This window comes from Centroberyx affinis, unplaced genomic scaffold, assembly GCF_046629955.1.
Source record: "Centroberyx affinis isolate AG114_WGS23_722 - 3 ecotype Tasmania unplaced genomic scaffold, CSIRO-AGI_Caff_v1 ptg001939l_1, whole genome shotgun sequence".
Taxonomy (NCBI): Eukaryota; Metazoa; Chordata; class Actinopteri; order Beryciformes; family Berycidae; genus Centroberyx; species Centroberyx affinis.
The window spans coordinates 39,226-67,154 of record NW_027280299.1 but is presented as its reverse complement, the minus strand read 5'-3'; the positions used below and the strand labels follow the sequence as shown (position 1 = coordinate 67,154).

General features: G+C 40.0%; 1 protein-coding gene across 2 annotated transcripts; it reads left to right on the top strand.

The window, feature by feature from the left end:
* The first annotated feature begins 27 nt into the window (after positions 1–27).
* kntc1 (kinetochore associated 1) lies at positions 28–27,469 on the top strand. 2 transcript variants are annotated; one of them, XM_071530561.1, is made up of 62 exons: positions 28–131; positions 361–507; positions 975–1,095; positions 1,307–1,422; positions 1,730–1,808; positions 1,987–2,064; positions 2,157–2,191; positions 3,276–3,383; positions 3,661–3,754; positions 3,893–3,945; positions 4,064–4,176; positions 4,278–4,332; positions 4,422–4,520; positions 5,061–5,104; positions 5,216–5,278; positions 5,386–5,461; positions 5,720–5,845; positions 6,963–7,129; positions 7,260–7,371; positions 8,003–8,146; positions 8,250–8,306; positions 8,730–8,801; positions 8,914–9,033; positions 9,890–10,033; positions 10,144–10,239; positions 10,992–11,095; positions 11,217–11,319; positions 11,404–11,538; positions 11,866–11,985; positions 12,242–12,314; positions 12,548–12,615; positions 12,711–13,012; positions 13,681–13,853; positions 14,240–14,340; positions 14,651–14,795; positions 14,894–14,950; positions 15,041–15,204; positions 15,343–15,447; positions 15,548–15,676; positions 17,072–17,188; positions 17,369–17,478; positions 17,949–18,174; positions 18,945–19,034; positions 19,135–19,300; positions 20,079–20,137; positions 20,272–20,488; positions 20,579–20,652; positions 21,089–21,299; positions 21,733–21,845; positions 22,050–22,105; positions 22,535–22,613; positions 22,703–22,827; positions 22,932–23,067; positions 23,175–23,270; positions 23,594–23,650; positions 23,976–24,030; positions 24,682–24,745; positions 24,906–25,035; positions 25,136–25,225; positions 25,995–26,149; positions 26,858–26,960; positions 27,319–27,469. In XM_071530561.1, the coding sequence occupies exons 2-62, from the start codon at positions 370–372 to the stop codon at positions 27,352–27,354; spliced, it is 6,654 nt and encodes a 2,217-aa protein (XP_071386662.1). In that variant the 5' UTR covers positions 28–131; positions 361–369; the 3' UTR covers positions 27,355–27,469. The 2 variants fall into 2 exon arrangements, with proteins under 2 accessions (XP_071386662.1, XP_071386663.1); XM_071530562.1 differs by lacking the exons at positions 28–131; positions 361–507; positions 975–1,095; ... (2 more) ...; positions 1,987–2,064; positions 2,157–2,191 and having other exon boundaries at positions 3,323–3,383; positions 5,213–5,278.
* Positions 27,470–27,929: the final 460 nt, after the last annotated feature.

The following is a 27,929-nucleotide window of genomic DNA, read 5'->3' as shown; positions in this document are numbered from 1 at the left end:
CCACAAGTTCCATAACCCGCCAAATTCCAAAGCTAGACTGAGTGTGATTATGTTTAGACATCGTTGTTGAATGTGATATGTTGGTCCTGTCTGATGTAGGCTCTGAATAATTGACTTTTATCGTTAGACCGGTGAGTAACGATGGCGTCTGTAAACTAACTCGCCAGTGTCCAGAGATATTAGCGTTTCATCTGTCGTTTTTGTGTTGGTTTTACAACTCAGCAGCTGATTTACCAGCAAGCGTTAGCATAGCGCATTGACGTTAGCTAAACGATTAAACTGTCGCAGTCCAAATAACACACCTGTTAACTTTGCCAAGCATTGCAGCCGAAAATATTGATCATATTTCTTTCATCTTAGCTGTACTGAATGACGATGTGGAACGACGTTGAACTTCTAACCAACGAGGACACAAACACTGTTCGTTTTGGCAATGTTTCAAGGGAGGAAAACGGTAGTGGCTTGTATCAAGTGGACGCATTGGTCAAAATATCCGCTGCTCATAAGGTAATAATGTTAGCCATGACTCCTCCCCACTGAGCAAGTTTACGTTGATTAGCCGTTTAAATTGTTATAGACGTCTAGGGGTAAAATTAGGCTACACAGGGTTTAAGTGAAAGTTTACCAGACGTCTAATTACGTCTTCTGGGGTAAATGACAAAATAACTCGTACTTCTCTGGTGTATATTTTTGCTATTTACAGCTGTTTATGCATTGTTTAAATATGTAATTATGTATTTAAATGCTTGGTGTAAAAGTGGGCTATACATTCCCAAAAAGATCCTGGGATATATGAGAGCTAAAGCATAGACTTAAGGTTGAAATGACATCCAGTGCTCAGTGGGTCTATTCCAGTCACCGAATCGGAAACATTAATGGGACAGACAGTCAAAAAAATCTTGTATTGATGTCATTCACTACACACTCATCACAACTCTTGAGCAGAGATTTAATGGACATGTTGGTGTTTGCAGGTGCAGGCAGATCCCCATCTCTTCTCCTCCAGTGGTTCAAACTGGAGCATCGTTGTTGCTGACAGAACAGTTATCCTATTTGACCAGAGCTATCAGACCATCCTGCTGCATCTCGACTTCGGTAAACACATCTTTGATGTTCCTTGTTTCACCTTCCGACATATTACCTGTCAGATGTCGGTTTATGTCCTCTAAAACGGCTTCTATCGCTGCGTCCAGAAATCATTGTGTGTAGAGAAGGGTACAGCTTTCATTACGCTTATCCAGTCCAACGCAATTTGATCCGTCACAGCAAGTATATCTAATTACTAATGGCGAGATTCATTTTTCAGAAACCAATGTGGACGCCATAGATGTGTGTCTGGAAGGACAGTTTCTGGTGGTCTGTGAAAGAAATGGAAACCTCCATTTGATCTATGTTCCACAGAAGAGGATCCTTCTCACCAAGGTATGTGTGGGGCTTTTTGTTCAACCTGCAGCGTCTCACGCCTCGTGGGATTGGAATATATATGATAACACTGCCTCTACCCATGCGTTGTTATACAGCACCTGTCTGAATTCACCCTCAACATTTAAAGTATAATACCCCACATAGAAAGAAAAAACAGAGAAATACCCTACTGTTCCCCTCATTTCTACTACCTAACTCTCAATCTCACCTGTGTTCCTTTGTGTATTTTTCTGATGTGAGTTGGAGCTGCATGACCCTACATTTATGCAGAGTAACATGTTAAGTAATATGCTCGGTCTTGCAGGCCTTGGTAGAGAAACCCTCCAATGGAAATAAGAAAACATATCGCCATCTCATCATAGAAGAGGATAAGGCATCCTTAGGTAAGCTCTCCTAGATGGATATGAGAAGCATCTGTTATGAGAGTGGAAGATATAAACTCTACTGGAAACACGAAGGAATCTAGGTTTGTACAGAAGGTTTTAATTTTTAGGTCAAATGATGGTATGTTGTCGTCACAAAGCTGTGGTGAAAGGTTGAATTTATTTTCCTTGTTGGCAGGGAGGTACCATGTGTTCCTTCTCATAAAGGATGGGTTCTTCCACATCACAAACCTCGCTTTGGTAAAGATCCAGACAGGTATGAAGATATTATTTTGCAAAAGACTTCAACTTTTGTTGGAACGGCTTTGTTGTCAAAGTTAAAACGTCCTTTTTCTTTCTTCTTCATAGCCATCGACAAAATGGATGGGGGGGCTTTGAAAGAGGTAAGTGAAAGCCAAAGTAATTTCTCTATATACGTGCTTTTATCAGAATCAGAATCAGAATCAGAAATACTTTATTGATCCCCGAGGGGAAATTGGGTTACATTGCAGCTGCTCACATTGTAGAAGTGAATATATACAAGCGTAGAGAAATTATAAGAAATTATAAGAAAAATAGAAATACGAAAGTAAGAAATATGTAAAATATGTGCATTATACTACAATATATAACAATGAGAATAAAATAATAATAATAATATAGAAATAAGAGAAATAAGAATTCTGTACAATATGCATCATACTCCAATATATACATACACCAGTGTAAATAATTAAATAATTAATAAGTATTGCACAGTTGAATTATTGCAGTTGAATTATTGCACACAAAAAAAATGGAATTGCACAGTTAGATATAAGTTATAAGTTATGGGTAATAACTGCTGACAGGATGAAATAAGTTCAAGAGCCAGTCTACTGACTCAGAGTGTCTGACACTCTGAGGGAGGAGTTGTAAAGTTTGATGGCCACAGGCAGGAATGAGTTCCTGTGGCGCTCTGTGGTGCATCTCGGTGGAATGAGTCTTGCACTGAATGTGCTCCTGTGCTTGACCAGCAAGTCATGGAGCGGGTGGGAGACATTGTCCAAGATGCCATGTAACTTGGACAGCATCCTCCTCTGTGACACTGCCACCAGAGAGTCCAGCTCCACCCCCACAACGTCACTGGCCTTGCGGATCAGTTTGTTGAGTCTGTTGGCGTCTGCTGCCCTCAACCTGCTGCCCCAGCACACCACAGCAAACAGGAGAGCACTGGCCACCACAGACTCATAAAACATCCTCAGCATTGTCCGGCAGATGTTGAAGGACCTCAGCCTCCTCAGAAAGTAGAGACGGCTCTGGCCCTTCTTGTAGAGAGCTTCAGTGTTCTTAGCCCAGTTCAGTTTATTGTCAATACTTTTTTACTTGCTTTTATTGATTTTATTTTGTTTCTTTAACTTTTATAAAGTTATTATAACTTTCTTTGGAAGCAACAACACATTTATTTTATGAAGTACAGAAACTTGATCACATATTGTCTCTTTTCAGCTCCAGTCTATCAAGATAGACTTCTGCTCCACCAGTGATTTCCATGAGGAAGGTTGCACTACAGCAGTGACGTTCAGTCTGAGCAATGAAATCCACTTAATGATTGGGGTATGTGTCCCTTTTTGCTTGCCGCCAGTAGTTAGTGGTATGATATTGTTGTTCTTGTGAATGAATGCACATTTAAAGGGCAAAACAAATGGACCTTGGTAATTCAGTTATTGCACATACCACAGTATTTCATTCCCGGCTCAAGCTATGCTGTCGTCTCATTTTACTTTATTCAGTCACAAAGCATAATCCATGGATTTATGTATATAGATTCTTGAAGGGTAGAACTTGCTGATGAAATCCATCTTTTCACAACTCACTGTTCTCATTTTAACAGGGGGATGAAGAAAAGGTTCTCACCCACTGGACGATGGACCCCTCTCAGGCCACTATGTGCCTCGCTCACTGTCTCGACTCCAGCTTAATCCCCGGTGAGCTCTTGCTTCATGTATCCTTCATATGTCATGTAGTAATACAAGACAGTTAAACTAGTAAAAAGATAAAGTTCCTATATGAGCACATTCTGCTTGTGTTAAAACGTAAACATTCCTTGTACTTCTACTTGACAGGTGTGAGGAAGATCTTGGTGGTGGAAAATCTTATGTATATTCTAGACACTGAGGTGAGTTAAAAAGTGTCAGTATTGGTTCTTTGATATGTGTGTGTGTGTGTGTGGTGTTTGATTTATAAAGTATTTGAAGGCTAAATGTGGATTATTTTGTATTTTTCTTTTGTCTCAGGATGTTCTGAGTCTGTGGGATCTGCATTTCCTCGTCATGATTTACTGCTGGCCCGATCTCGCCATTCACGACTTTCAACTCACCGCAGAATGTGGCCCTGCCTCCATGGCAGCGTATGTATTAACGTTTTGTGATGTAGCTGTAAATATATTGTATGATATATGACTGATTTAAACAGTGTTTTTAAATGTAACAGAAACAATTTGTATTACAGCCAAGAAAATGGCAGCATGAAGATGATTACACTGACCAAGCAAGACAACAGCCAGGTAGCCTGAGTATTTCTTTTGATATAAATATTATAATAGATTTTTCAGGTCCTATTCTGAACTCAATATGCTGATTTTTATTTGTTCAGATCAGCACACTCCAAGTGCGTTTTCTGCCCTCGATGACTGTTTGCTACTCTCTGGACGTGTCCTCAACCTCCTGCCTTGTCCAGACAAGAATAAGCATGGTATAATAAGCATAATCAATAATTTAACTATTATAATATGAATTCTGTTTTGCTGTCTGTAGCTGTTAACGTTTCTGTATGTTTAAAGGAATAGTTCACCCAAAAATGAAAATTCTGTCATCATCTACTCACCCTCATGCCAGTTGAAACACAGGTGAAGTTTGTCCATATAACACACAGGGAGGTTGCCAGCACAACTCCATAGCAGCCTTCTCCAAAACAACTAAAGTCAGTGGGGACCAGTTCTTCAGAGTTCCAAAAAGACCTACAGTATATTTACACCATCATTTAGTGCAAATCTTAACTACAGCTGATTGATTTGCAACAAATAATGGTGTATAGGTCTTTCTATTCACAGTGTGATTGTTTGGCTGTTTTTGTTTTGGAGCTCTAAAGAACAGGTCCCCATTGACTTCAGTTGTTTTGGAGAAGACTGCTACCAAGTGGTGCTGGCAACCTCCCTGTGTGTTATATGGACTAACAAATTCATTTTTGGGTGAACTATTCCTTTAAGTCCACTGTTATTTTCCCTGATTTCAGGATACCATCTATTTAGTTGAGGGGATTTCTGAGAACCCAGACAGGTAGGACGTCTTCTGTCAGATCATCATAACATTGAGTTATAATTGAGTGACATGTTGAATATTTTGAAATTTTACCTAAGTGGTGGACTTTTTTTTTTTTTCTTCAAGCAGCCAAAGAGAGCCTATATCCTCTCTTGTTGTGAGATGCTTCACAGAGGCTTTGCCAGAGAACAGGTAACTCATTTTAATAGGATACACTCCGGCACTAATTGCAGTACATGCAGTTATAGCGTATGTGATGTAAATATCAGGTGGCTAATTGCACTGTTTACTATTCCCAGACTCAGCAGACTTCTCCACAAACACATGTTTGAAGAGGCTGAAAAGTTTGCCATAACATTTGAGCTGGATTTAGAGGTCAGTGTCTGTCTGTCTTGTAAGAGAAATTATAATTCATGTGACAAACTTTTCTTTTCCATTGGCAACAGTGGGGGATGGATTCCAATGTTCACATGCTACTTTTAGGACCTCTGAATAATCCTCGTTCACCTGCCAAAGTGGCTGGTAGATGGGACAAACTTATCAGATAGTCAACAATTACCAGCAATTGGCTAGTGGTAATTTACCACACTGTCCGGGTTTATACACGGCTAACAATCCTACTTTTTTTTTCAGCTTGTTTACAAGGTGAAGCTTGACTTTGTGCTGGAGCAGCTGGCCTCTGCATCAGTGGGTGGCTACGGACAGGATGTGTGGTCTGAACTTGTTGAGGAGGCCAAGACCAACCTGATGAAGATCATGGTGAGTGTAACGATACTGTTTTAAAGACGCAGCATGAAAGGACCAAGTGAAGAGAGGTTTGGATAATTTAGATGAGCCCAGGTATTTAGGGTTGGCTCACAAACCAGGTAATACATATGGCGAAGTTCAGCATGCAGGATAACAATAATGATATTTGTTTTGTGCAGTATGTAATCTAATCTAAATTTACTGTTTTTAAATAAGAACTTAGAACTCATTTAGTAAAACGCACATCTTCTTAGGTACTGGGTTGAAAAGAAGTCTGCATAAATGAAGCGTAGAACCCGCACACTGCTCCAGAATAACTTTCATTTATTAAAAGACTTTATTGAAATGTTGTCAAAATCACTTTTCATTAATAAAAGTGATTTTGGAGCATAGCGTGGGAGATCTACACTTCCTATTTGTTAAAGGATAAGGCTGGTGTTTTTTAATGCATTGCTTACCGTCAACAAATCCTATGAAAATAACAAAATCAGCAATGATTTTGTTTTGCCAACAAGTCTCGTTCATGTAGCTGGTGCCCAATGCAGCCATAGAACTCCATTGTATTGAAAAAAATGATTAAAAACACGTCACAGAGCCATGCCGTTTCTCTGGGCAGCATATTTCATCGTGATGCACCGGGCCAGCCGATTTTTTTTCCTCAAACAACTTAATAAGCCGGCTGTAAAGACATCTGCGATATCAGGAAAGTAGTTCCGTAGCACTGACAATAGTCCCCGGCGTAATGAAGAATTTGTTCCCATTCGAATTTGATTTGGTAATAACTACAACAGCCTGACTTTTCATGGTAACAGCGATTTTTAAAATTGAAACTATGTCTTTGTGAGCTGTATTTCAAGGTTTTTAGCTTACAATTGGAGCCGATGACTTCCGGGTTAAAAACGGTACGTGGGAAATCGGAAAGTAACGGGAGTAGAGCAAAGGCATTGTTGATTTTGTTATTTTCATAGGATTTGTTGACGGTAAGCAATGCATTAAAAAACATCAGCCTTATCCTTTAAATGTTGGGTGAACCACCTTTTTTCTTTTTTAGTTGAGCCGCAACTGAAATGAAAATCACTATCAAGTTTCCTCTTTACTGATGGAGGAGTACATTTTGTTTGTTTCCTAGGATGAGCAGTATGTGGTGGAGTACTGCCTGAAGGCTCCCTGGCCAACCTTTGAGACGGCGGAGAAGATGCTGAACCACGCTGCCACACGATACTCCTCCTTACAAATCCAGGAGGCCTTGGCCCGGCTGGCGACGTTCTGCAGCCTTCACGGCCTGGAAAATTTCAAGTAAATTCAAAGGCTCAATCTTCAATACGCCATTTTTGTGTGCTCTGTATGTTACAGTAAATTTGCATCTTGCTGTTAGTTCATAATGTACCCTACTGTATGATTTAGTATTTTGTCCTGTCACCCTCAGTGGAATTGCCTGGATTGAGTTTCTGAACAGCACAGACAATGTAGGAGACATCCTGAACCACCTGAGAGAAGGAGACTTGAAGGGTGCACAGCTCCTTTGGCTCAGACACGAGGTAACACAAAAACATTTAATCAGAATCACTTCCATTCGCCCAGCAGAATAAATGTACATGAATTTGTCATGGTCGCATTGGTGCATATTAGTGATGCGCGGGTCAGGTTTTATCCGACACGTAAATATATCCGAACCTGCCCGACCCATTTTCATACACGTAAAACAACGACCCGGAACCAATCTGCCAACCTGAAAGGAAAAACAACGATTCAGGGAGCCATGTAATTTTCTAAAGCCTCTTGTGTCTTGTAAAATTTATTGAGACATTGGCAAACTTCAAACAGAAATAACAGTGCTGTTAAAATTGAATAATGTTTGGATGGTGGGATAAACCAGCTGGAGATTGGAGAAGTTTATTCTGTTAATTACATTTAAATGTCATTGAAATTTAGTCTATAATTGCATTGTATGTGTGTACTAGCCTATTTGACCCAAACCCACCCGACCCGTTCTCCATAGCCCCCCACTGGTTTCGGATTGACCCGCGCATCACTATCCAATAACTTGTATAGTAACACAGGACATGCGGCATTAGTGAAAATTACCAAACATATCAAAGTTCTGTGAGAAATATCATGGTGTCATTTGTAGTGCCTGTTCACTGATGTCTCTCTTGGGTTTTGTGACAGGGACAGATAGCAGGGGAGTTCGATGAGGCCGGGCTTGAAGCTCTGCTCAGCGCCGTCCCAGACGACCTGCCGTCCCAAGACCTCTGCCCTTGGTTCAGGACCATCATTGTTCCTTTTGTGAGGAGAGCGCTGCCCAGAGGACAGGTGAGACGCTCACCGTCTCAGACATAAAATGTTGTCACGTTATCTTCATTTTGTGGTACTGTGTTGTCAGTGGTGAAACTGCTGTCTCATTGTGAACCCACAGAAAATCTTGGCGCGATGGCTTGAGCAGAGGGCAAGGAATCTGGAGCTAACAGAAAAGGTAAAAAACATCATCTTCCATGTCTTGACCTAAAATGCTATACTCAAATAAAATCAGGATTTTGTGATCATGCACTACAAGGCAGTATAGATTGGTGCTGAGCAATTAGTGATTTTGACTTTGGATTGGTTTTGACTGAGTTTAGAGAAATTTTGCAAGCTCAAATTACAATAATTCATAGTCCCAATGAGGAAAATGACTGCCTATCACTTGCTTACATATATGTATATACACACTATATTACACACATTTTTAATGATTTCATTTCAAGGCTACTGCTGCTCAGGCAGTCTGTCGCTCTGTCAACAAAATATTTATGCTTCATACATGAGTGAATGTCAGTCAGTTAGTTGCATAACACACTGATGCATAACTGAAAGTGCTGTAATTGAGCTAATCATTATGAACATAATATTCTTCCAGGGTGCTTGGCCCCAAAATGGATTAGACTTGGCAGAGCTTGGACTTCCAACTTTATGGACGTGGATGAAATCTGTAAGTTAGCCACTCTATTGTTTGCATTCACTGTGTGTGAGTGTGTGTGTGTGTGTGTGTGTGTGTGTGTGTGTGTTCTGATGATGACATCATCGTGTGCTTTTTGTTCCAGGATGATGATTATGGTGCAGAGGAAGTGGAAAACCTCAAGTCCCTGGTCTCCAATCTCCGCCAGCTGCTGGATCTCCACAGGAAATACAACTGTCGACTTTCCCTTTCAGTCTTTGAGAAGGTGCGTCTCTGACCAGTGATGTATTTTAATTACACTTCAGCGAAAAGTACAGCTTCAAGCAAACTTCATATATCTCCTGCAGAAAACAAATATTTTATTAAAGTATCTCAACATTATAGATTAACACATACTGTCCAGACACTTACAGGGTACAGTTAGCTGTCTAGGGTTGTTTTTTTTGTGGAAAACGGGTCGAAATGCTGAGAATCATGGAGAAAATCATCTAATGCTTATTGATGCCGCTAGATGTCACTATAGGAAATCTAAGCTTTTATCCTGTTGTCTTTCCTGTGAAATGCCACCATCAGAGCCCCTGAATCACAGTTAGGGACATTTTTATAGCATAAAGAGTGCAGTTTTGCAGCTGACATAAATGTTATTTATGGTGTGTTTTATGGTGCATACAATTTTAAAGTAGTTTATGGTAATTAATTAATTAATTAATTAATTATAATTCTATAAATTAATTAATTAATTTATGGAGTTGCTTTATAACATATTTGACTGAGGGTTGGGCAGTTGGGGTATGAGGGTTGCCATTCTTGATCTAGGTGGCCTGCAGATTATGTTTTATGTTTTTGGGGGTTTTTACATGGAAAGCTGCAGAAACTAAAATAGTACTTAAGTTATTTTTTTCCTTGTATCAGATTGTCTCCATGGTTGTCAAAGTCACTACAGCAAAAGTGCTTTGAATAGCTTCAAATATTCAGATCCAAGAATTATTTAAAGAAAAATACTTATTATAGCTGTTGCTCTATCTTTATTTACGCTATATTTTCATTGAACCTTGCATTGTTGTATTATATATAATACTATATTAATAATTTGTTTATTCGGCTTCCTGTGAATCTGAAAGGGAAGTGTACGGAGCATAGCGTTCTTCATGCTGGATAAGGTCCTGGCTCCAGAGCTGATCTCTGCTACAGTGGAGAGCAGAATCCTGCCATATGCTGCAGAGCACCAGATTCCTGTTGATGAGCTGCTTCTGCAGTACATCAAGGTAAAAATCCACCACAGCCAAACCCACTGGAAACTTTACATTCCACCATGCAAACATGTGATGATTGGTGCTTCTCCTCTCTGTCCCTCTCTCAATCTGATCTTTACTAGGATCTGCTGGAGCGCTGCAGTTCTCAAAAAGCTACACTTTTCACAGAGTGGGAAGCCAAAGCAGTGGCTGTACTAGGCTGCATGACTGACACTGATGTAAGTTTCTGTAACACAAAGGCCCCCAGGGGTTATCCACACTAATGAAGAGAGTTCAATGGCACAAATCTGCAGGTGTAAACAATTCAGACGGACAATTCAACACAGTGGATAAGATGTTTAATCACAGAACAAAAAGCATTGTTAGAACTGTAAGTTGTCACCTCTTAAAATGCATTCAGACAGTCTTTTATGTAGTTGGCTTGTACCTGTTTTATTACTATTTATTTTTCGTTAACCCTGTTGTTAGTTCATGTCTGACATTTTCTGACAGATTAACTTCACTGGCAACAAGACGTGAACAAAATAAAATACATTGTGGTTTTGCGGGTTGTGGAATGTCAGAAATAATGAACATGGTGTGTGCTTTGAATACATCAGGAGAAAACCTCTTCATGACAGGTTTGTGGAGGCAGGATGTCTAATCTGCCCTACAAAGGCAAATAGTATTAGCTACTTTTTACATTATTACATTACATTATGTCATTTAGAAGATGCTTTTGTCCAAAGCAACTTACAATAAGTACACCTTGTCAGCAGTAGACAGAATATAAGTCAGAAGAATAATCGAATCGAGAGGTGTTTTTGTTTTTTTTGTTTTTTTTTAAAGGGAAGAAGATGCTTACATGATAGATAGGCCAATGCAATGTTTTTCTGTGTTTTATAGGAATTTTATAGAAAATTTCCCTCTTTCTATACATTGATGATTGTATTGTAAGTTGTAAAATCTCCCATTGTTGTGTTTTGACCAGTTGAAGGTGGATGCTGTGCTGGAGATCATGCAGAAGGCCGTGGTTCCCTGGAGTGATGTGGTGGAGAAGCTGGTTCAGCAGTACCTGGAGATGGAGGGACCAAAGTATGTTTACATGGGTCCCCACCCTGAACATGTATTTCATCCTAGTAAGAATCGGATGTCATTAGCAGTGTTTTTCCTTACGATTGTCTTCTTCCCCGTATCTTCCCCAAACTATCCCCAGACAACAGCTTTTAAAGGAGAGCTACCACATGATGGAGATCAGGAAGCTGCTCAGAGGCTACGGCATCCGCAGCTTCACCCTCTCCAACAGCACTGAAATTATGGTTAGATTTTGGCAATTATGTGACATACGACGACTTGTGTTACTCATGCCTATAAGATGTCTGAGTCATATATATCTTCCCTAGACACTGATCAGATACATTCTGAAGCAAGACCTACCGCTGTCTCTAGAGGACTCCCTGACGTTAGCTGAAACCTACAAACAGCCAACCTCCCAGATAAATTACTTGTATCTCATCCAGCTGATAGGCCAAGGCAAGGTATGTTAATCTGCACAGGAATATGGAATCATTGAATTTACCGTTATTTACCATTATTATTTTTTGTTGTTTTTTGTTCTGCACTGCCTATGCAACTTGATCTTTATTCTGTTTTTATGCATTTTAATTCTTTATTTATTCTCTCTTTTTATACACTTTCTACACTTCTTATACACTTTTATTTGTTTTTCATATATCTTATCTAATGTCCTATATACCTTGTGTAAAGCACTTGGAATTGCCTCTGTGTACAAAATGCTATATAAATAAACTCACCTTGCCAGAATTTAGGACATGCTGATAGAGAGTCTTTTGTGTTGCTGGCAGACTGAGGCATGCATGACCGTCCTGAAGAAGCTTTCCTCTGCAGAGGCAGAGTGTGTGATTGAGCGTCTCACAACCTGGGCTCGACTGCAGCTGGAGGACAAAGACCACATATCCGATGAGGTAAAGAGATGGGAGATGATAAGAAATAAGTTAATTTGCATTTTAGATACTTAGGTTTCCAACTTAGGTTTCCGTTTATTAGAAAAGGCATGGAAAATTAAACGGTTGGGTTTTCATCTGTAGTAATCAGCCAGCTAGCCAAAAACATCTGGATCTGAACATAATAAGTAGGAATTCAGCATAATGGTGTACAGACTCCTCATCCTGGCATACTGTACAACTCAACTGTCTCATGGCCGTCCCATGTGTTTAATAGCACAAGAAGCACCAGATGGTCGTAGCCCAGGTGATGGTAGAGGCACTGAAATTCCTACACATAATCCAAAGACGTAAGTATTTTACCAGGATCAGTGAAGTATCACATAAATGGAAGCTCTAAAATGCTATTCCTCCTTCTATTACTATAATTTTCCAGGGAGTAAGAGTTTAGCGTCTCCATAAATATAAAATTTCTCATGCACCAGAACTTACAGGCAAAGGAAATCATTTCTCTTAACTTTGACATCTTATAAAAGCTCTACTGTATGTCCACAGCTGATTCTAAGTTTTCTATTCTCTGCAGATGATGCTCTTAAAAGTATGGAGTGTGAGAACAGTCTCATCATGTTCAAGGCGATCGCCCACCTACAGGTCAGCTCAACTTGGGGGAATGTTTTCAATGTTCTTTCATCTATTTTATACTTTGACCCGTTGTAACCGAAAGCCTCCGTTTTCTATTCCTTCAGGAGGACTTTGACATTTTCTTCACCCCTTCCAACTACGAGGATCCGAAAGTCCGAAAGCAGATCCAGGAGCATCACATCACGGCCTACGAGAACACGCGTGGCCGTCGTCCACCCAAGGGGAAGGTCGCAGACACTCCCATGGTGGCCAACGATCCCGACGGCAAGACCAAGACCATCTCCACTGAGGCGGGCTTACGCCGCCTGGGGAGGCAGCTGCAGCGCACGGAGCAGGAGCTTTGGTCTGACCTGGCCCTGCGCGCTCTGGGGGTGGGCAAGGTGGACAAGGCCCTCAAGATCCTCAGGTGAGCATGTGTGGATGCTGTGGTGTTTGTGGGTGTCGAGGGGCAGGAATCTAAGGTGCTGACAAGGCTTGCTAGGGTAATGTTGAACAAAGGACTGTTGAAATTGTGTTGTTTTTTTATGTGTTTTTATTGAAATGAACCACAGATAAGTTCACAACATCTCAAAAGATTGGCTTTTCTCTAGTTCTCATATCCTAATTGTTTTTAATTCACTTTGTAGACTTTTGCTACTCAAGATTTTGTTTTCACTCAAGTCTGCAACGGCTAGTATGATATTGCCTTTTGTGTAGATAAATGGTGTGAGCATATTCATCTACTAATGCCAAGAAATGCCATAATGACAAAGTATATCGCAAATCGATCAATTTGACATAATTGTTGTCATTGGTAAATTGCACAGATGTTTGGCAAATGCAGAGCTGGAAGTTCAAAGAGCTGAACTAAACCCAGTCTAAGGGTTAAACAGATTTTTATGAGCCAAAGCCTTACCAAAGCTATTGATGAACTGTTCATAGTAAATGTATTTTTCAACAATATTTTTGAATCCAGACTGATCTAATCCAAGCCCATTGGGTCCAGTCAGGTGTAAATGTCAAGCTCAAATGTGGACAACAGCCTCATATTTTCTCTTTGTTCTCATCCCCTCTTGTCGCCCCTCGTCTGCACAGTGAGCTGTATGAACACCACTGTAACCCCAGCACAGGGAAGGTGCTGTTCACTGCTGCCCAGACGTTGTGCCAGATGCTGGAGGCGGACGTGCCCATGGTACTTCCTGATGACATGGACTTGCCAGCTGTCATCCACAGCCTGGCCTGCCAGGCCGTCACTCTGTGCCACTCAGGTAAATCACACATGTAACATCAACAATGTGCACAACGTGTTAAGTCACTGAAAGTAGCCAGTAACTGAATTAGGGATGGAAATATAAATCATTGATGTCTAGATTTCATGTCGGATGGAGTTGAAGGATCACTAGCCTAGCTGGTTTTCAAGTCAAGTCAAGTTTAACTTTATCATCCATTTATGAAATTCATCTGGTCCCTGGTGCACAAACATACTTTCACAGTAACAATAAAATATCAGCAACAGTTCTAAAAATACAGATCGAAAGTAGTTATAGTCTAAAGTGGTTTTCCCTATTATTTGGGCGCAGCCTGGCTAGTCCATTGCTCCAAATACTTTGCAAGATGAACAATCCCTGAAAACAGTATTTGAAAATTGTTACAGACCTGCTGCTGGACTGTTTGGAGCTGTGCAAGAGCACACGGACAGCCATGGATGTCTATCATCAGTGTCAGTTATCGGACAACTATGGTTTCATAGCCAAGGTCAGTAACTTGTATTTTTCCTTAGCATGTCACTTTATTGACCATACAAACAGGCAATTTAATCTGCGATTTTAATTGCTATGTACTTGCAATTAACTAGCAAAAAAATAGTGTCAGAAAGCTTCTATAGTTTATCCCACTGATTATGTACATTCAACAGCATGTAATATAACCAAATTTTGCCACTACTTAATGTTATCACTGCCTTAGAGTTGTAAATTTCCACAACTTTTTCTAGAGGGAATTTAGTTAATATAAAATTATGAAAAAATGACTGTTTCATTTTTTTTTAATTGTGTAATGTTGATAGGATTTGACCTCAGAAGCAGAAAAAGATCCATACTCTCAGTGGAGATTCCAGGATGGTTTTAATGAAGATTGCATTGTTCTGGACCCAGTGTCTGTGCTACCAGTCCAATATGAGATTACCAACAGTTTGCTGCCTATATCCCAGGGTAAGAAAAATCCTACAAATTACATCATCAATATGTATTTAGGATTGTACTACCTAGCTGTGTGTAGCTAACTGGTTTCCCTGTTCTCTATTTTGCAGATACCAAGCTGTACCCATTGGACTGCTCCTGTCTGTCACACTGCTCTTTTGAAGATGGTAGGTACTTAAGTTGCTATTTCCCTTTTTTTTTCTCTTAAAGTTGTGATTTTGAAACTTAATGCTGCGTCACACCTGGCCCACATGCAGGTTCAAACTACCTGAAGCCCCTCCTGGGTCCGCTGGCCAACATGTTGCAGATGCTACAGGAGTGCAGTCAGTTGGAGCTGGCCCTCAGAGTGCTGGTCAACTCGTATGGCAGCTGCCTGCAGCATGTCACATCCAACATTATGGACCTCAAGCTCAGCACACAGGTACGGCTACAACACATCCAGTGGTGCTATCGTCATTGTCATATGGGTTATAGTTTTGGAGACCAGACACAGTATTTTTTTAATGTTTAACAGTTGGCACTGAAATTATTTTTTGCTAACTCTTAACCCTTCTTTCAGCTCTATGATAAACAAGGCCTCATGCAGTACAACATATGCATGAATGAGATCCGAAAGACAACTAAATCCTCTCTCAATAATGTTGCTGTGGCCCTCTTGAACAAGGTGAGTCTGCTTCTGATCACATTAAAGGGTAATTAGTAGCATTGCTTACGGTGTAACATGGTTTTAAAATAACTGTATCTCCATTTCCTGTGGGTTAAAGGTCTTCAACTGGAGAGTGGTGGATTGTGATTTGGCTATTGGACTCTGCACGCTCCTCTCAAAAGCGGAAGTCTTCAAAATACTGTGGAAGGTTATTGACAACACCTGGCAAAACTATGACAAAATCTTGGTAGGAAATATCACCATTCTTCATTTACTTTGTTCAATTTCTGTATTATAAACAATGTAAGGTTTGCAAAACAAGAACAATCAGCTGAAAGTAGTAGATACTGACAATGGAAACAGCCTGCAAGCTGTAATTCTGGGTTTCAAGCTCTTGTGAGAGATAATTTACAATAATTGCAGATTTCAAAGTGACACTGACATCAGTCCATAGAAATTAAAAAGGCATGTTTTTATTAGCATCACCTGATTAGCTGAGCACTCAAGGGACCCCCACCTGGGCTCCCTCAAATGGATTTGCAAGGGTTTTGTAGGCATGTAAAAAAAAAAAGGTTTTGGCTTGTATACCAAGATGTAGTGATTATGGAATCCCACTTGGAATTATAAACCATTATAAGATCGGCCATGACCAAATAATAATAACAACAACAATAATAATAATAACCTTTATTTGTATAGCACCTTTCATACACAACATGCAGCTCAAAGTGCTTTACATCAATAGAAGGCAGATAAAAGACAGATAAAAAGATAAAATTCATATAAAAGAACAAGCAAAATGCATTGCATCAAAAGAATCAGATCAAGTAAAATAGAAAGATAAAAGAACACAACAAATACTCCCACTGTAAGATGCACATTGTGAGTGAACCCATATGTTTTTCTTTGATTTTCTTTTCCCCTGTCCTTCCTGATTCTGCTCTTGATCTGATATTTACGTCAGATCTCACTGCCTAAGGCAGACGATAATCATAGATTCTCCTCTTGGTCAAAAACCTCACCATCCACAGATGGATGAGAATCATACTGGGTAAAGCTCTGTCCCCCCCCACATATAGTGTTCACTAGGGCTGCAACTAACGATTATTTTCATTGTCGATTATTTTCTCGATTGATCGATTAGTTGTTTGGTCTATAAAATGTCAGAAAATGGTGAAAAATGTCGATCGGTGTTTCCCAAAGCCCAAGATGACGTCGTCAAATGTCTTGTTTTGTCCACAACCCAAAGATATTCAGTTTACTGTCATAGAGGAGTAAAGAAACCAGAAAATATTCACATTTAAGAAGCTGGAATCAGAGAATTTTGACTTATTTTTCTTAAAAAATTACTCAAACCGATTAATCGATTATCAAAATAGTTGGCGATTAATTTAATAGTTGATTGATTTATCGATTAATCGTTGCAGCTCTAGTGTTCACTCATGCAAGTAAGCATTACCCGGACAAGACCAACGTGTCAGCTCTGTTGGGATCCTGAACAGAAACAGTTAAAATGAAGGCTATTTAAAAGCTAGGTTTTTAGCAGTCGTTTGAAAATGCTTACAGAGCCCGCCTCTCTATGCTTGTTTTATCTTCTATTTATTAAAGATTATAATCAGCCACTTTCTCTTAATCATTTCAGGCTGTGGCCAAGATCGGCGCCCATCTATGCTGCTTGTACAAAGAGGAAGAGGAACAAGAGAAGTTTCACTCCGTCATTACTGATGCAGAGTGGGGCATCAAACTCGGCAAATTAGGGGTTTGTAGATGAAACCCACCGCTAATTCTACACTTAATTCAGATGGCCAGCGACTTCTTGGTCTGAAGAAATATGTTAACACAGAGTGAATGTCATTGCGCTCTGTATTTCATAAGCTGCTATCTCTCTCTCTCTCTCTCCCGCAACTCAACATTTATCTTCTCCTGCTCTGCCCTTTAGATATCCATCCAGTCTGTGTTCCGTCAGCGGGCCGAGATGAAGAGTAATCTGATCCCTGTTCTGGTGAAGAACGGGAGTATCACCCCTGACATTATCCTCCAGTATTGCAGGTCAGCTGAACAACAGCCTTCTGGCTTTCCTTAACAACTGGATCCAGTGTCAGTGTTATTTCCATCTATATCAATATTCAAGAACCAAAAAAAAAGAGGAAATCCGCACTCTCAAAAAGATATTTTGAATGATTTATTTTACATGCTTCAAATAAAAAATATACAGCTTGGAAAACTGAAAAGACAATGTTTCGCCCGTAGCTGTATATTTTTTATTTGAAACATGTAAAATAAATCATTCAAGATATCTTTTTGAGAGTGCCGATTTCCCCTTTTTTTGGTTCTTGAATGAAGCCTATTTGAAACCACTGCACCAGAGAAGCCTTATCTTATGTCCATTTTCTCACCCAGCATATGGACTTTCTTAGTCATCTATATCAATATGAAAATATGAACTACTTCTGTGGTGAGATGCAGCATTCGTTCACTGCTTGACTGTGTTGACACATGCTCTGTGCTTCCACCGACAGCACCTTTGGTCTAGACAGAGACAGTGTGATCAACCAGTACATCACCACCCTGCTGCTGCTGCAGGAGGACGAGGAAGGCGCCGGTGAAGCGAGTGATCCCGGGGCGGGCCAGGAAGAGGCGCAGTCTCTGGGCCATGCAGATGCTCTGGAGCGAGTGCTGCAGATCATCCCCATGTTACAAAGCACCAGCAACCTCACTGACAGTCTCAGCGCCGCCATACTCAAGGTCTGAACATGGGAAATTAGTAGTGGGCACTTTGTAGAGCAGTTTCCCATTAACTGATCCAGTGACATTTAAGTCTGATTAATATAATTGATTAATATTAATATAACGCATGATCTCTCTGTATCTGTAAACTTCTGATGGAACAAGTACTCAGAATGAGCTGTCAGCTTCATTGTGCTGTGGTTAGTATCATTACATAATGAAGCTGACAGCAAATGTTGAATTGTGTGAAAGATATGGCAGCTGTGTTTTTTTTTTTTTTTTTAAAAGAGCAAATATGAGGAAGCAGAGGCGTTGTTTACTCCCTAATGTTTTACTTGCTGAGCTTCAATAAAATAAAGAACTAGAAGGGCACTCGGAGAGTGCAGACCTCCGCCAAGGTTCGTGCTATTATTGCTTGTTCGTGAGTCGGATCCGGATCCGCTCCAAAATTTGATGGGTTCTTCCTTGGCCCATGCTACACCCTTCCACAAAGTTTCATGAAAATCGGGCCAGTAGTTTTTCCGTAATCCTGCTAACAGACAAACAAACAAATAAATGGCACCGAAAACATAACCTCCTTGGCGGAGGTAAAAATTGGTCTGCAGCAGTGTGCGGTGAACCTATTTTATATATAGCTGTCTTTAAAAGTTAACTATAATAATGCAAGTAAATTACTTTTTCTGATGCAGTGTTTCAAAATGTCTTGTCAAGGATTTTTGCATGCTAAATATCTGTGTCAGTATTGAAAACCAACTGACTTTTGGTGTGAAAATGCCTTCCCCATGCAGCTCAGCCCCTACAACTACGAGAGGATCGAAGTTGTGCTAAAGATCATACAGACCGCTGATGAAAACGTCACCGCCTTCTCAGTTAGTCAGGTAATAGATTTTTTGTAACATTTGTGCGTTTAACATTTAATCATCTCTTGTCTTCCGAATATGTTCTGCCGATAAGCAGCCAGTGTCTTCCCATCCACAGGCGATGGGCCTCCTTCAGCACCTGAAGTCCTACCAGCGAATCTCTCCTCCCTCAGACGTGGAGAACACCTATCTTTTGGACAACGGCCTGCAGCCCACCCTGTTGTCCAACAGCAGGCTGCCCTTCCACCTGCTTATGCAGACCAACCACTACTGGAAGATTATCTGTGAGTTAGCTAATTGCTTATTTTCATGTTTAAATAATTGCTGAAGACTAAATGCACGTAACAGGATCATATTACTCCTATTTTGGCTTACACTAGTTGCCTGTTAGTATGCCAGTTGCATAAAGATAGACTAGGAAATCGCTCCACTACTTCATGATTGTTGTCGATCTCTAATGGTTTGTTTCTGTCTCTAAAGACTTGTTCTCTTCTTATAGCTCTTTCCAAAAAACAAAGATTTGCCATCTTGTATGAAATAACTACAGTATTTAAATGTCTCTCTCTGACAGTTAGGCTGACTCGTTGCCATAGCAACAAAGTTAACTCAAGCTTAGCCAGGAGGGAGGGTGGCTAACTTTCCTACATCAAAATAAGTCAGTCTTAATATTTATGCAACAGACAGTTTAACCTGAAAAAAGAGTAGTTAAGGCTTAGACTAGTCTTAAACTAAGTTCATGCAACTGGATTGAACTGTTAAAATGGTATTACTTTTAACTCTCGGTCTGACCCCCAGCTACATCTCATATATTTTAATCCTCTATGAGCCAGACCGCAGTCTGAGTTCCTCTACTGAAAAATTTATGTCATCTTTGGTCTTTTGTCTAGACTTTTCTTTTGGGTCTTTGCCATCCAGTGCCCCTAGGATGTGGAACAGCTTGTCTGAGGAGCTTAGACTTGCAAAATCTGTCTCATTTTTTAAATCACTTCATACTGCTGTCATTAGGATTCATTAATGAGCTGTGGAAAGAATGAGGAGACTAAAATATTTTCCTGTGTTTAGCTCCTGAGCTCAGTGAGGAGACCTTCCCTACACTTCTTCTGATTAGCAAGCTGATGAAGGTACAGCACACTGATCTACATAGTAGCCTCCTTCTGACTTGCATAATAATCATAATAAAAATACCTTAATTGTGTTTTTATCTATTGAGTTATCAAGTCTGTTCAGGGTATTCAACCTTCCTGTCTCCTTCCAGGTGAGCCTTGACAAGTTATACATGTCAGCTGCGAACCACGTGTTCGAGAAGAGTATGAAGCCTCTACTGTTTGAGCAGAGCAAGAAGGGTCAGAGGCATTTGTCCAATAAGGAGACCTTCAAGGTGGCGAGGACAATGATGGGGTACATCCACTGCATCCAGAGCCCAGAGTGGGCAGCTGCCACCGCACACAAGATCGCTCAGGAGCTGCCCGCAGGTCTGACCTGTAGATCTACATCAGACACCGCAATCGCACTGCTTGGTGTTTTTGTATGATGTTTTTTTTCTCATGTACTGTTCTCTATAGGCATTGAGAAGATGCAGTCGCTGAGGTTCTGTTTAGCTCTTGGAGATGCTTGGCTGAAGGACCCAAATCTTGAGGTCAGTATTCACATTTGTCAGTTCTAGGGATGGCATGATATCAAAATTCAGTATATCGCAATACAAAACTGTGACGATATGTATCGCAAATGAGATGGACGTGCTCATCACAATTTCACAAGGTCTCCATCCAAATTATATTATTTGCACTTTGTAATGACATTTTTACATTGTTGTTTACATTCTAGCAAGCCAATAACATTGCTAGAAAGATTTTTGGCTCAGAAATAAAGATAATTCTGCACATAACTTTTATTTATTACACTGTATCGTGGTTGTATCGAATCGTGAACCCAATATCGCGCATGAAATCGTAGCGTGAGATGAGCAGATCCCATCCCTGGTCAACTGTGGAAATGCATTAAACTGAGCATCTCTTGCGTCTGTCTTGTTCGTTTTTCATACATTGAATCTACTCCGCTGTGATCCTGAGCAGGAGGCGGCGCGGTCCAGAGGGGAGACCTTCCTGTCCAAGCTGAAGCTGCAGTTCCAGCGTTCGGCCACTGAGAACACCTTGATGGCGAGCCAGCTGAACAGCCCCGAGCATCTGAAGCTGACCGGGCTGCCTGCCAGGCTCATAGTGGCCCTGTATGAACACAGCAGTGTGGAACAGCGCTACAGGGACTCAGGAGGTCAAGTCTATCCCGGTGAGTACAAGCCGACTGTGACACTATGGCATTACATTCTGCCCCAGAAACTCAAGTAAATGAGCTTTTCCACTGTAAGACCTACTTTATTTCTTATGAGCTCCCAGGTCAAGATAAGTAGGCTTGATATGCTTAATACGATTACCGGATAAAGGCACTCTGTACTTTGTAGCAGATTTGAAAAGCACATTATGTAGTCCATTGTGTTTTATAGAACAGTGTATGACATACAGTCATAAATTATTTCCTAATGTGATGAATACTTAGTAACACTGTACTGCCCCACAAATTGTTCTGCCCCACGACTGATATGCTTAATGGGACTGTTGGATAAAAGTACTGGAACCATGGTGAGCTACACTAAATGCTAGATAGAAGCAAGTCACTGACAATTATAACTGTGTTTTTAATTTGATGATTTCTCTCTGAGCAGACATAGATGCTGTATGTAAAGAAATAGCCACCATCAACAGTGTGGATCTTCTGAAGATCCGCAACATGCTGTTGGAGAAATGGATCTGCAAAACCGGCCCTGCTGTAGCCAAGGTTCGTCAGTCTATGTCGCACTTATTTTGATGAACTAGCCACAGTGGCCATTCATCTCCTTTTTATTCTGCTGATGTTGTGTGGTTCAATAAAATCTGGAACATTTTGAGTCCGCTGATGTTGTGTAGTTCAATAAAATCTGGAACATTTTGAGTCCATGTTGTGTAATATAAAATGTATTTTTCTTTTCTTTTTCTTATGAAGGACATCAACAATCAGGATTGTGTTAGCAACATTGAGGAGGACCCAGACTTAATGAGGTAGAGACATTTTCATCTGACGTTAATTTTTGTAGCATTTTACCCTTTCAATTATGTGTTTGTGAAATAAAGAAAATTAAAGCAAGAAAATGACTGCACTCTGTTACATCCTCCTTAAATCTGTGCTTAAAATTGGTGTTTCCATCATCGTAAGAATTTCTTTTGAAAATTGTCACTTGGCCATGTACAAAATCTTAAGATATATGCCTGTATGCTTCTATTGGTAGAATACAACTTTTTAGTAATATTTTAGTATAAAAATGTTTGTAATTTTCAATTGCTTATCAATTATGAATCACCTCAAAGGGGCTTCCTGTAATTAACCTAATAGTCACAGTATTATTTGACATCCAAAATGATCGGGCGGAGAGCTGTAACACTAAAAGTGTTGCTGGTGCTCACTGTATGTATCATGTGATGCTCCCTCAGGGTCGTGTACTTACTGCAGAGTTGCCCCATGGATGTCGCTGCCCGCCTGCTGAGCCCGATCCTCTCTGTTGAAACCTGGGTGAGTAATAAAACGGGGCGAGTCAAATGTGGACAAAGTGCCCAGAAGTAGTTGATTGGTTTATAGTAACGGTTGAATTCCCCCTACAGCCCCTCAGCAGTTCTGGGCCACGTCTGACCTTCTGCCACCGGAGTCGAGCCTTGCTCTGCCTCATCCGTCTTGCTGACGCCGCCACGCTGGAGGCCGAGATAAAAATCCCCAAGACCAAAATCAAGTAAGAGATCCTCTGGTCAGCCAGAAAATCTATGTATCCATACCGAAAATGAATTTCAGCATTGTGAATGATACATTGCCTCCGTATTTGATATCCCCGTGCAGGTATTACCTGAAGTGCTACATCTACATCTCTCAGCTGGAGGCTTTGAACATCCCCTACACAGTAGAGTCTTTCCTCAATAGTCCCAAAGAGGGCATGGTGAAGGGACTGTGGAAGAACCACAGCCACGAGCCACAGGTACTACATTACTTAAAATATAAGAAGCTGTTTGCACAAGTTAAAGAAATATTCCACTTAGTTTTAACATGCGGGTTATTTGGCACTTGACCTTTTTTTCCCTACAGGCCGTGTGCTTGGTGGCAGACCTTTGCCTGGAGTACCAGGTGTACGATCCTCAACTGTGGAACGGATTGCTTCAGAAGCTGCTGAGCTTCAACATGGTGAGGAGAGTTAAACAACGACTCACTTTTAATCTATTCAACAATAATTACCCAAGTGATCTCCTGAAATATGAACATTTAATACAATGTGTCTCGTGCCTGTTATTGACATTTTATAGATTCTGCAAGATTAAGAGTGCAGCTAAAAGAGATGGAGTTGTGATTTAGACCTCCGCCTCTGAAACTGCACATCAGATCTCACCAGAAATCTTATGAAACTCTCCTACATGATGTCCCTCTTAGTTTTCCGACAGTCTCACTAAAAATGATAAGGGGAATGTCTTTTGGAATTAAATTTAATTGTGTGTTTTCCCCATCCTCAGATCAGCCATCTCCAGAAGGTGCTAGAGGCGATAGGCGCTGTGCCCTCTCTGTGGCAGGTACTGTTTTGTTTTATCACATCTATTTAAAGAGAGGCATATACTATATACATATACTGTATAATAGCTGCGTTTCCTTTGTTGATTCAGCATTGATTCCTCACCACAGCAAGGAAATGCCACCGCTGCTAGAGAAAATGTGACATTTACATAATAGCAGAATTTAGCTAAATTGCCTCTAAATCAAAAATGTGTAGTCCCAATGGATATAATTATTGTCTTTATTATGACAAAGTATCACAAGAAAAACTATTAGAAATCCAATCTGCACCAGAGCCAGCGCTCAGACCAAAAATAAGGACGTTTTCTCTCATTTTCTCTCCAGATCTCCAGTTTTTCCAGGACCTGGAGGAGTATGATACTGGCTCCTTTTGTCTCAGGTACTACATTATAATCATCAAATTCACTTCTGTCACATTTATCTGTTTTTGATAAGTGTCAAGAAAACATATGGATGGATCTGTCTTGGCGCTGGCTAATGTTTATTGTACCATATTCTGGGAGAATAATTGATTTTGATTGGCTGGAAGAGTGTTGATTAAAGTCATTTTATGCACAGTATAACCAGACAGCTTTGATGTAATTGTTTCATTAACATTCAAATTCAATGCGCCAGCTGGATTTGAGCAGTTCAGTCAACCAGAAACTAGCATTAGCATATAATCAATAACTTGAATAAATGTCAAAATGACAATTAGAGACTATGTTAGCAATACAGGCTTATGAAAACAGTAGTTTCAAAAATAGCATTCTTTAATATGCTTCTGTGATTTTACTGTTGTTAAGTATCTTCCTGTCCTCAGACTGGCATGCAGCAATTAAACAAGGAGAAACAAAGTGTGCTGAGAAGTCGCTTTGTTTGGGCCTTGCATACAAGCACATTAAATCACAGGATATTAAACTTAAGCTAGCAACAAGAAACTTTACTGTAGTAAATCACCGAAGCCTGCTATTTTTGATGCATCATGTGTGAACTGTGAAGTGTGCCTCTTGTATGTTCCTGACTGTGTTATCTGCTTGCTTGGTCACAGCATCTCTTCCTCTGAGTCCCGATCAACAGGCAACACTCTACAGGACTTTTGTTCTCCTCCTGAAGTAAGCTCTACTTAATGCTTAAAATGATGTCTCATTCTCTGCCACATCCTTTTTCTGTTTCCTTCTTGACATTGCAGACTGGTATGATTCACTGAGTCACGTGTAATGTTCCCTTTATGTTTATTCCAACCCTCCAACCCTTGGCCTTTTGTTACCGAAGGTGCCCTTTCCTGTTGAATCTGGACCTGATCGGCATCGCCAACCGCTTCGCACAGTTCAGTCTGCCAGCCTTTGCGTTGGGAACTCTCCTCCTCATCCCCTGTGCCGATAAAAAGGCGCAGCAGATCCGGGTGAATATATTCTGCATCTGCAAGGATGTAACCGTTTGGAAAATCATCTACTTAAAATCAAACGTTGTCTTGACGGTGAATGTCTTTTTGCTGTTTGCAGGGTTTCTTGTCCGTCTGTAACCCAGTCACCATCCTTGAGCAGGTGGAAGAACTTATGAACACGGGGGAGTTGGCTGGAATCCCCTCACAGGTTAGATGCCATCACTCTTATTTTTTCTTGTAAGATTTTCTCTCACCCCAATTTAAAAATCAACATATGTGATTTGTATATCACATATCCTGTATGTAAATATGTGTTGCCTATTTAACAAATAATAAATAAGGCCAGCAGAAATATTATTGCAAACATGGATGGTTTAAGTATAAATCCCAGTATTAGCAGAACTATCACACCTATTATTTAGATTTACAGCGTTGTGCTCTTTAAACCCTCAACCATAAGAATTCAGACAAATGGGTGTCTGGGTGGCACCACAGCACGCACTAAGACTCATACCAGTGAACTTTCTTAATAACTGAGAACTTGTTATGGTTAAGGTTTACTTTTATTGTCTCCCTTGGGAGAAATTTGCCTTATATTTAAGGCTGGGCGATAATTCAATATTATAGTTTATCATCTTTCAGTGGAATCATATCGTGATGACATGGTGATTTTGGGATATCATGACACACAATCCTACTGTCTAAATTGATGATAACAAACAAATTTTATTTAAACTGACAAAATGAGGTATGGTAGGAATGCTATTTGAAAATATCAGCACGCTTAATATTACCATTCGGTTCAATGGGATGAACATTAATTTGTTTATTTAACATGTGATTTTACATACGTGAGCCGTATTGTGATATATATCAATATAGAAAAACATCCTTATGATTATTGTGATATTGATTTCAACCATATCCCTACTTATATTTGCATTGTTGTAAGATTTATTTTTTTTATACCTCCTCAGATTAGGGAGACGGTATTAATTTTCATCAGCCAAAATGGGCAGCACCAGAAACTGCTGAAGACCAAACACTTCAAGCATCTAAAGCAGCTCATAGTGTCGAGTGGCCAGCCGAAGCAGGTGAAAGACTTGATGGATTACCTGACCAGCCAGAACTGGTACGTTTTCTAAATGCCACAGATCACCGGCAAGCAATATTATTAATTCTATGTATAGAATAGGAGTCAATAACATTGATCAGGTGTAAAACTCTGAGAGCATACAAGTTTATGTAGACATTCATTAGCTAGGAATTGGAATTTGAAAGCAAAAGTTCCAAGTAATTTATGTATGTGTAATGTATGTATTTATGTATTTTCAGTGTTATTCAGTGTTTCATCTGACATTTTGTATGCAGCAAACGTGTGTTTCAGTTTTTGGTTCCACATCTGTCCCTGTTTTGCACCCAGGTTGCAGCGCTGAAATTATTTCCTTTAGCATTCTTAATAATAAGGAAAACATTAAATCTATGTATCGGGACTACACGTGTACAATTTCTCAAACATTGTGATTCATGTATTTGGCATGGTTACCACTATTGAATGACACATTGCCATACTTGAATGCATGGACTCTTTTTTGAGGGGGGGGGGGGGGGGGGGGGGGCTATTCATGGCTTGAAATTCAATGTTCTGAAAGGAAAACGATTGATATCATTTAATTCTAAATATTGACGATCTGCTAGTGTATCAGCATTTTTGCAAAGTCCTTTTGATAGGTAAAGAATCAAACTAGGAAACAGCCATCATTATGCACTTACCCCCATTCATTGTATGAGCTTTGTGGTTTGAGGTCTTTGTGTCAATCTGTTTTAACCTGCTGTTCAGTGAGGACGATGCCGACTCCCTCGCTCGTGAGTACATGAAACGCAGAGAGCTTCCCAGAGGGAAAACGCTGTCAGTCGGCTCAGCTTCAGCTCACTCCCTGAAGGTAACTGAAGCCGATATCCTGGACCCGGTGTAGTTTGGGATATAGTGGAGAGGAAACTCACCTGCCTTTTTAAAGCTAATACAAACTGTAATGATACAACTACACAGTATACAGAATGAGTATAATGTGGACAATTAACCTTGTGTTTGATACATTGTACTTGGTCTTATCAAGTAAATGAAACGTAATTTGTTTTTTAATACTCATTTTTTTGTTCTTATTGGTAGTTCTTTGCTGTATCTTGATCATTAGTTCAGTATGCCTACCTTTTTGTTTCACCACTACATCACTTTTGTTATTGATCTGTGATAGAAAAACAACAGATTTGTAATTCCACTTTAATTTGTTTGTTTTGCAGGAGTTTCTCAAAGTAGAAAATGGGGTTTCGGGATGAACTGACACTGTTCCTGCAGCTGTATTTATGTTATTTTACTAGGTCTGTCTTGGGCTAGAGACGCAATATTTGCACTTAACATTAATCTTTGTATTGTACATGTAATTCGTGAATAAATGCTTTTCAATATTACAAATTGTGTTGAGAAAACCTTTGTTTAGAAGCCACAGGTATCCAAACAATGAGACAATTCTATGAGTGAAATTACTCCTTTATTATTATTTTCTTATTTTAGCACACTTATGAACCACAACTGTTAGCTGTCATCTACCTCCAGGCTTGCTTACAATTATGCCAATATTGCTAACTTCTCTGCTAAAAGTACAGTTTTTTTTAGCATGGAATGGAATGCAAACTCGGGTGGCAATTTGAAAGTGCAATTGAAATAAATAAAATTAAAAAAAAGAAATAAAATCAGTATTAAGCCTGTAAGACTTTAAGTAAAATTAATTAATTCATGTCAGTGTGATAAGTTTAATGTTGCAAATAAAAACTAATTCGTCTATCTGAATTTGTTAATCAGCACATTTACATATCATTTTGCTATAGTTCAGAGGTTCAGGGCGGTTTCCAGT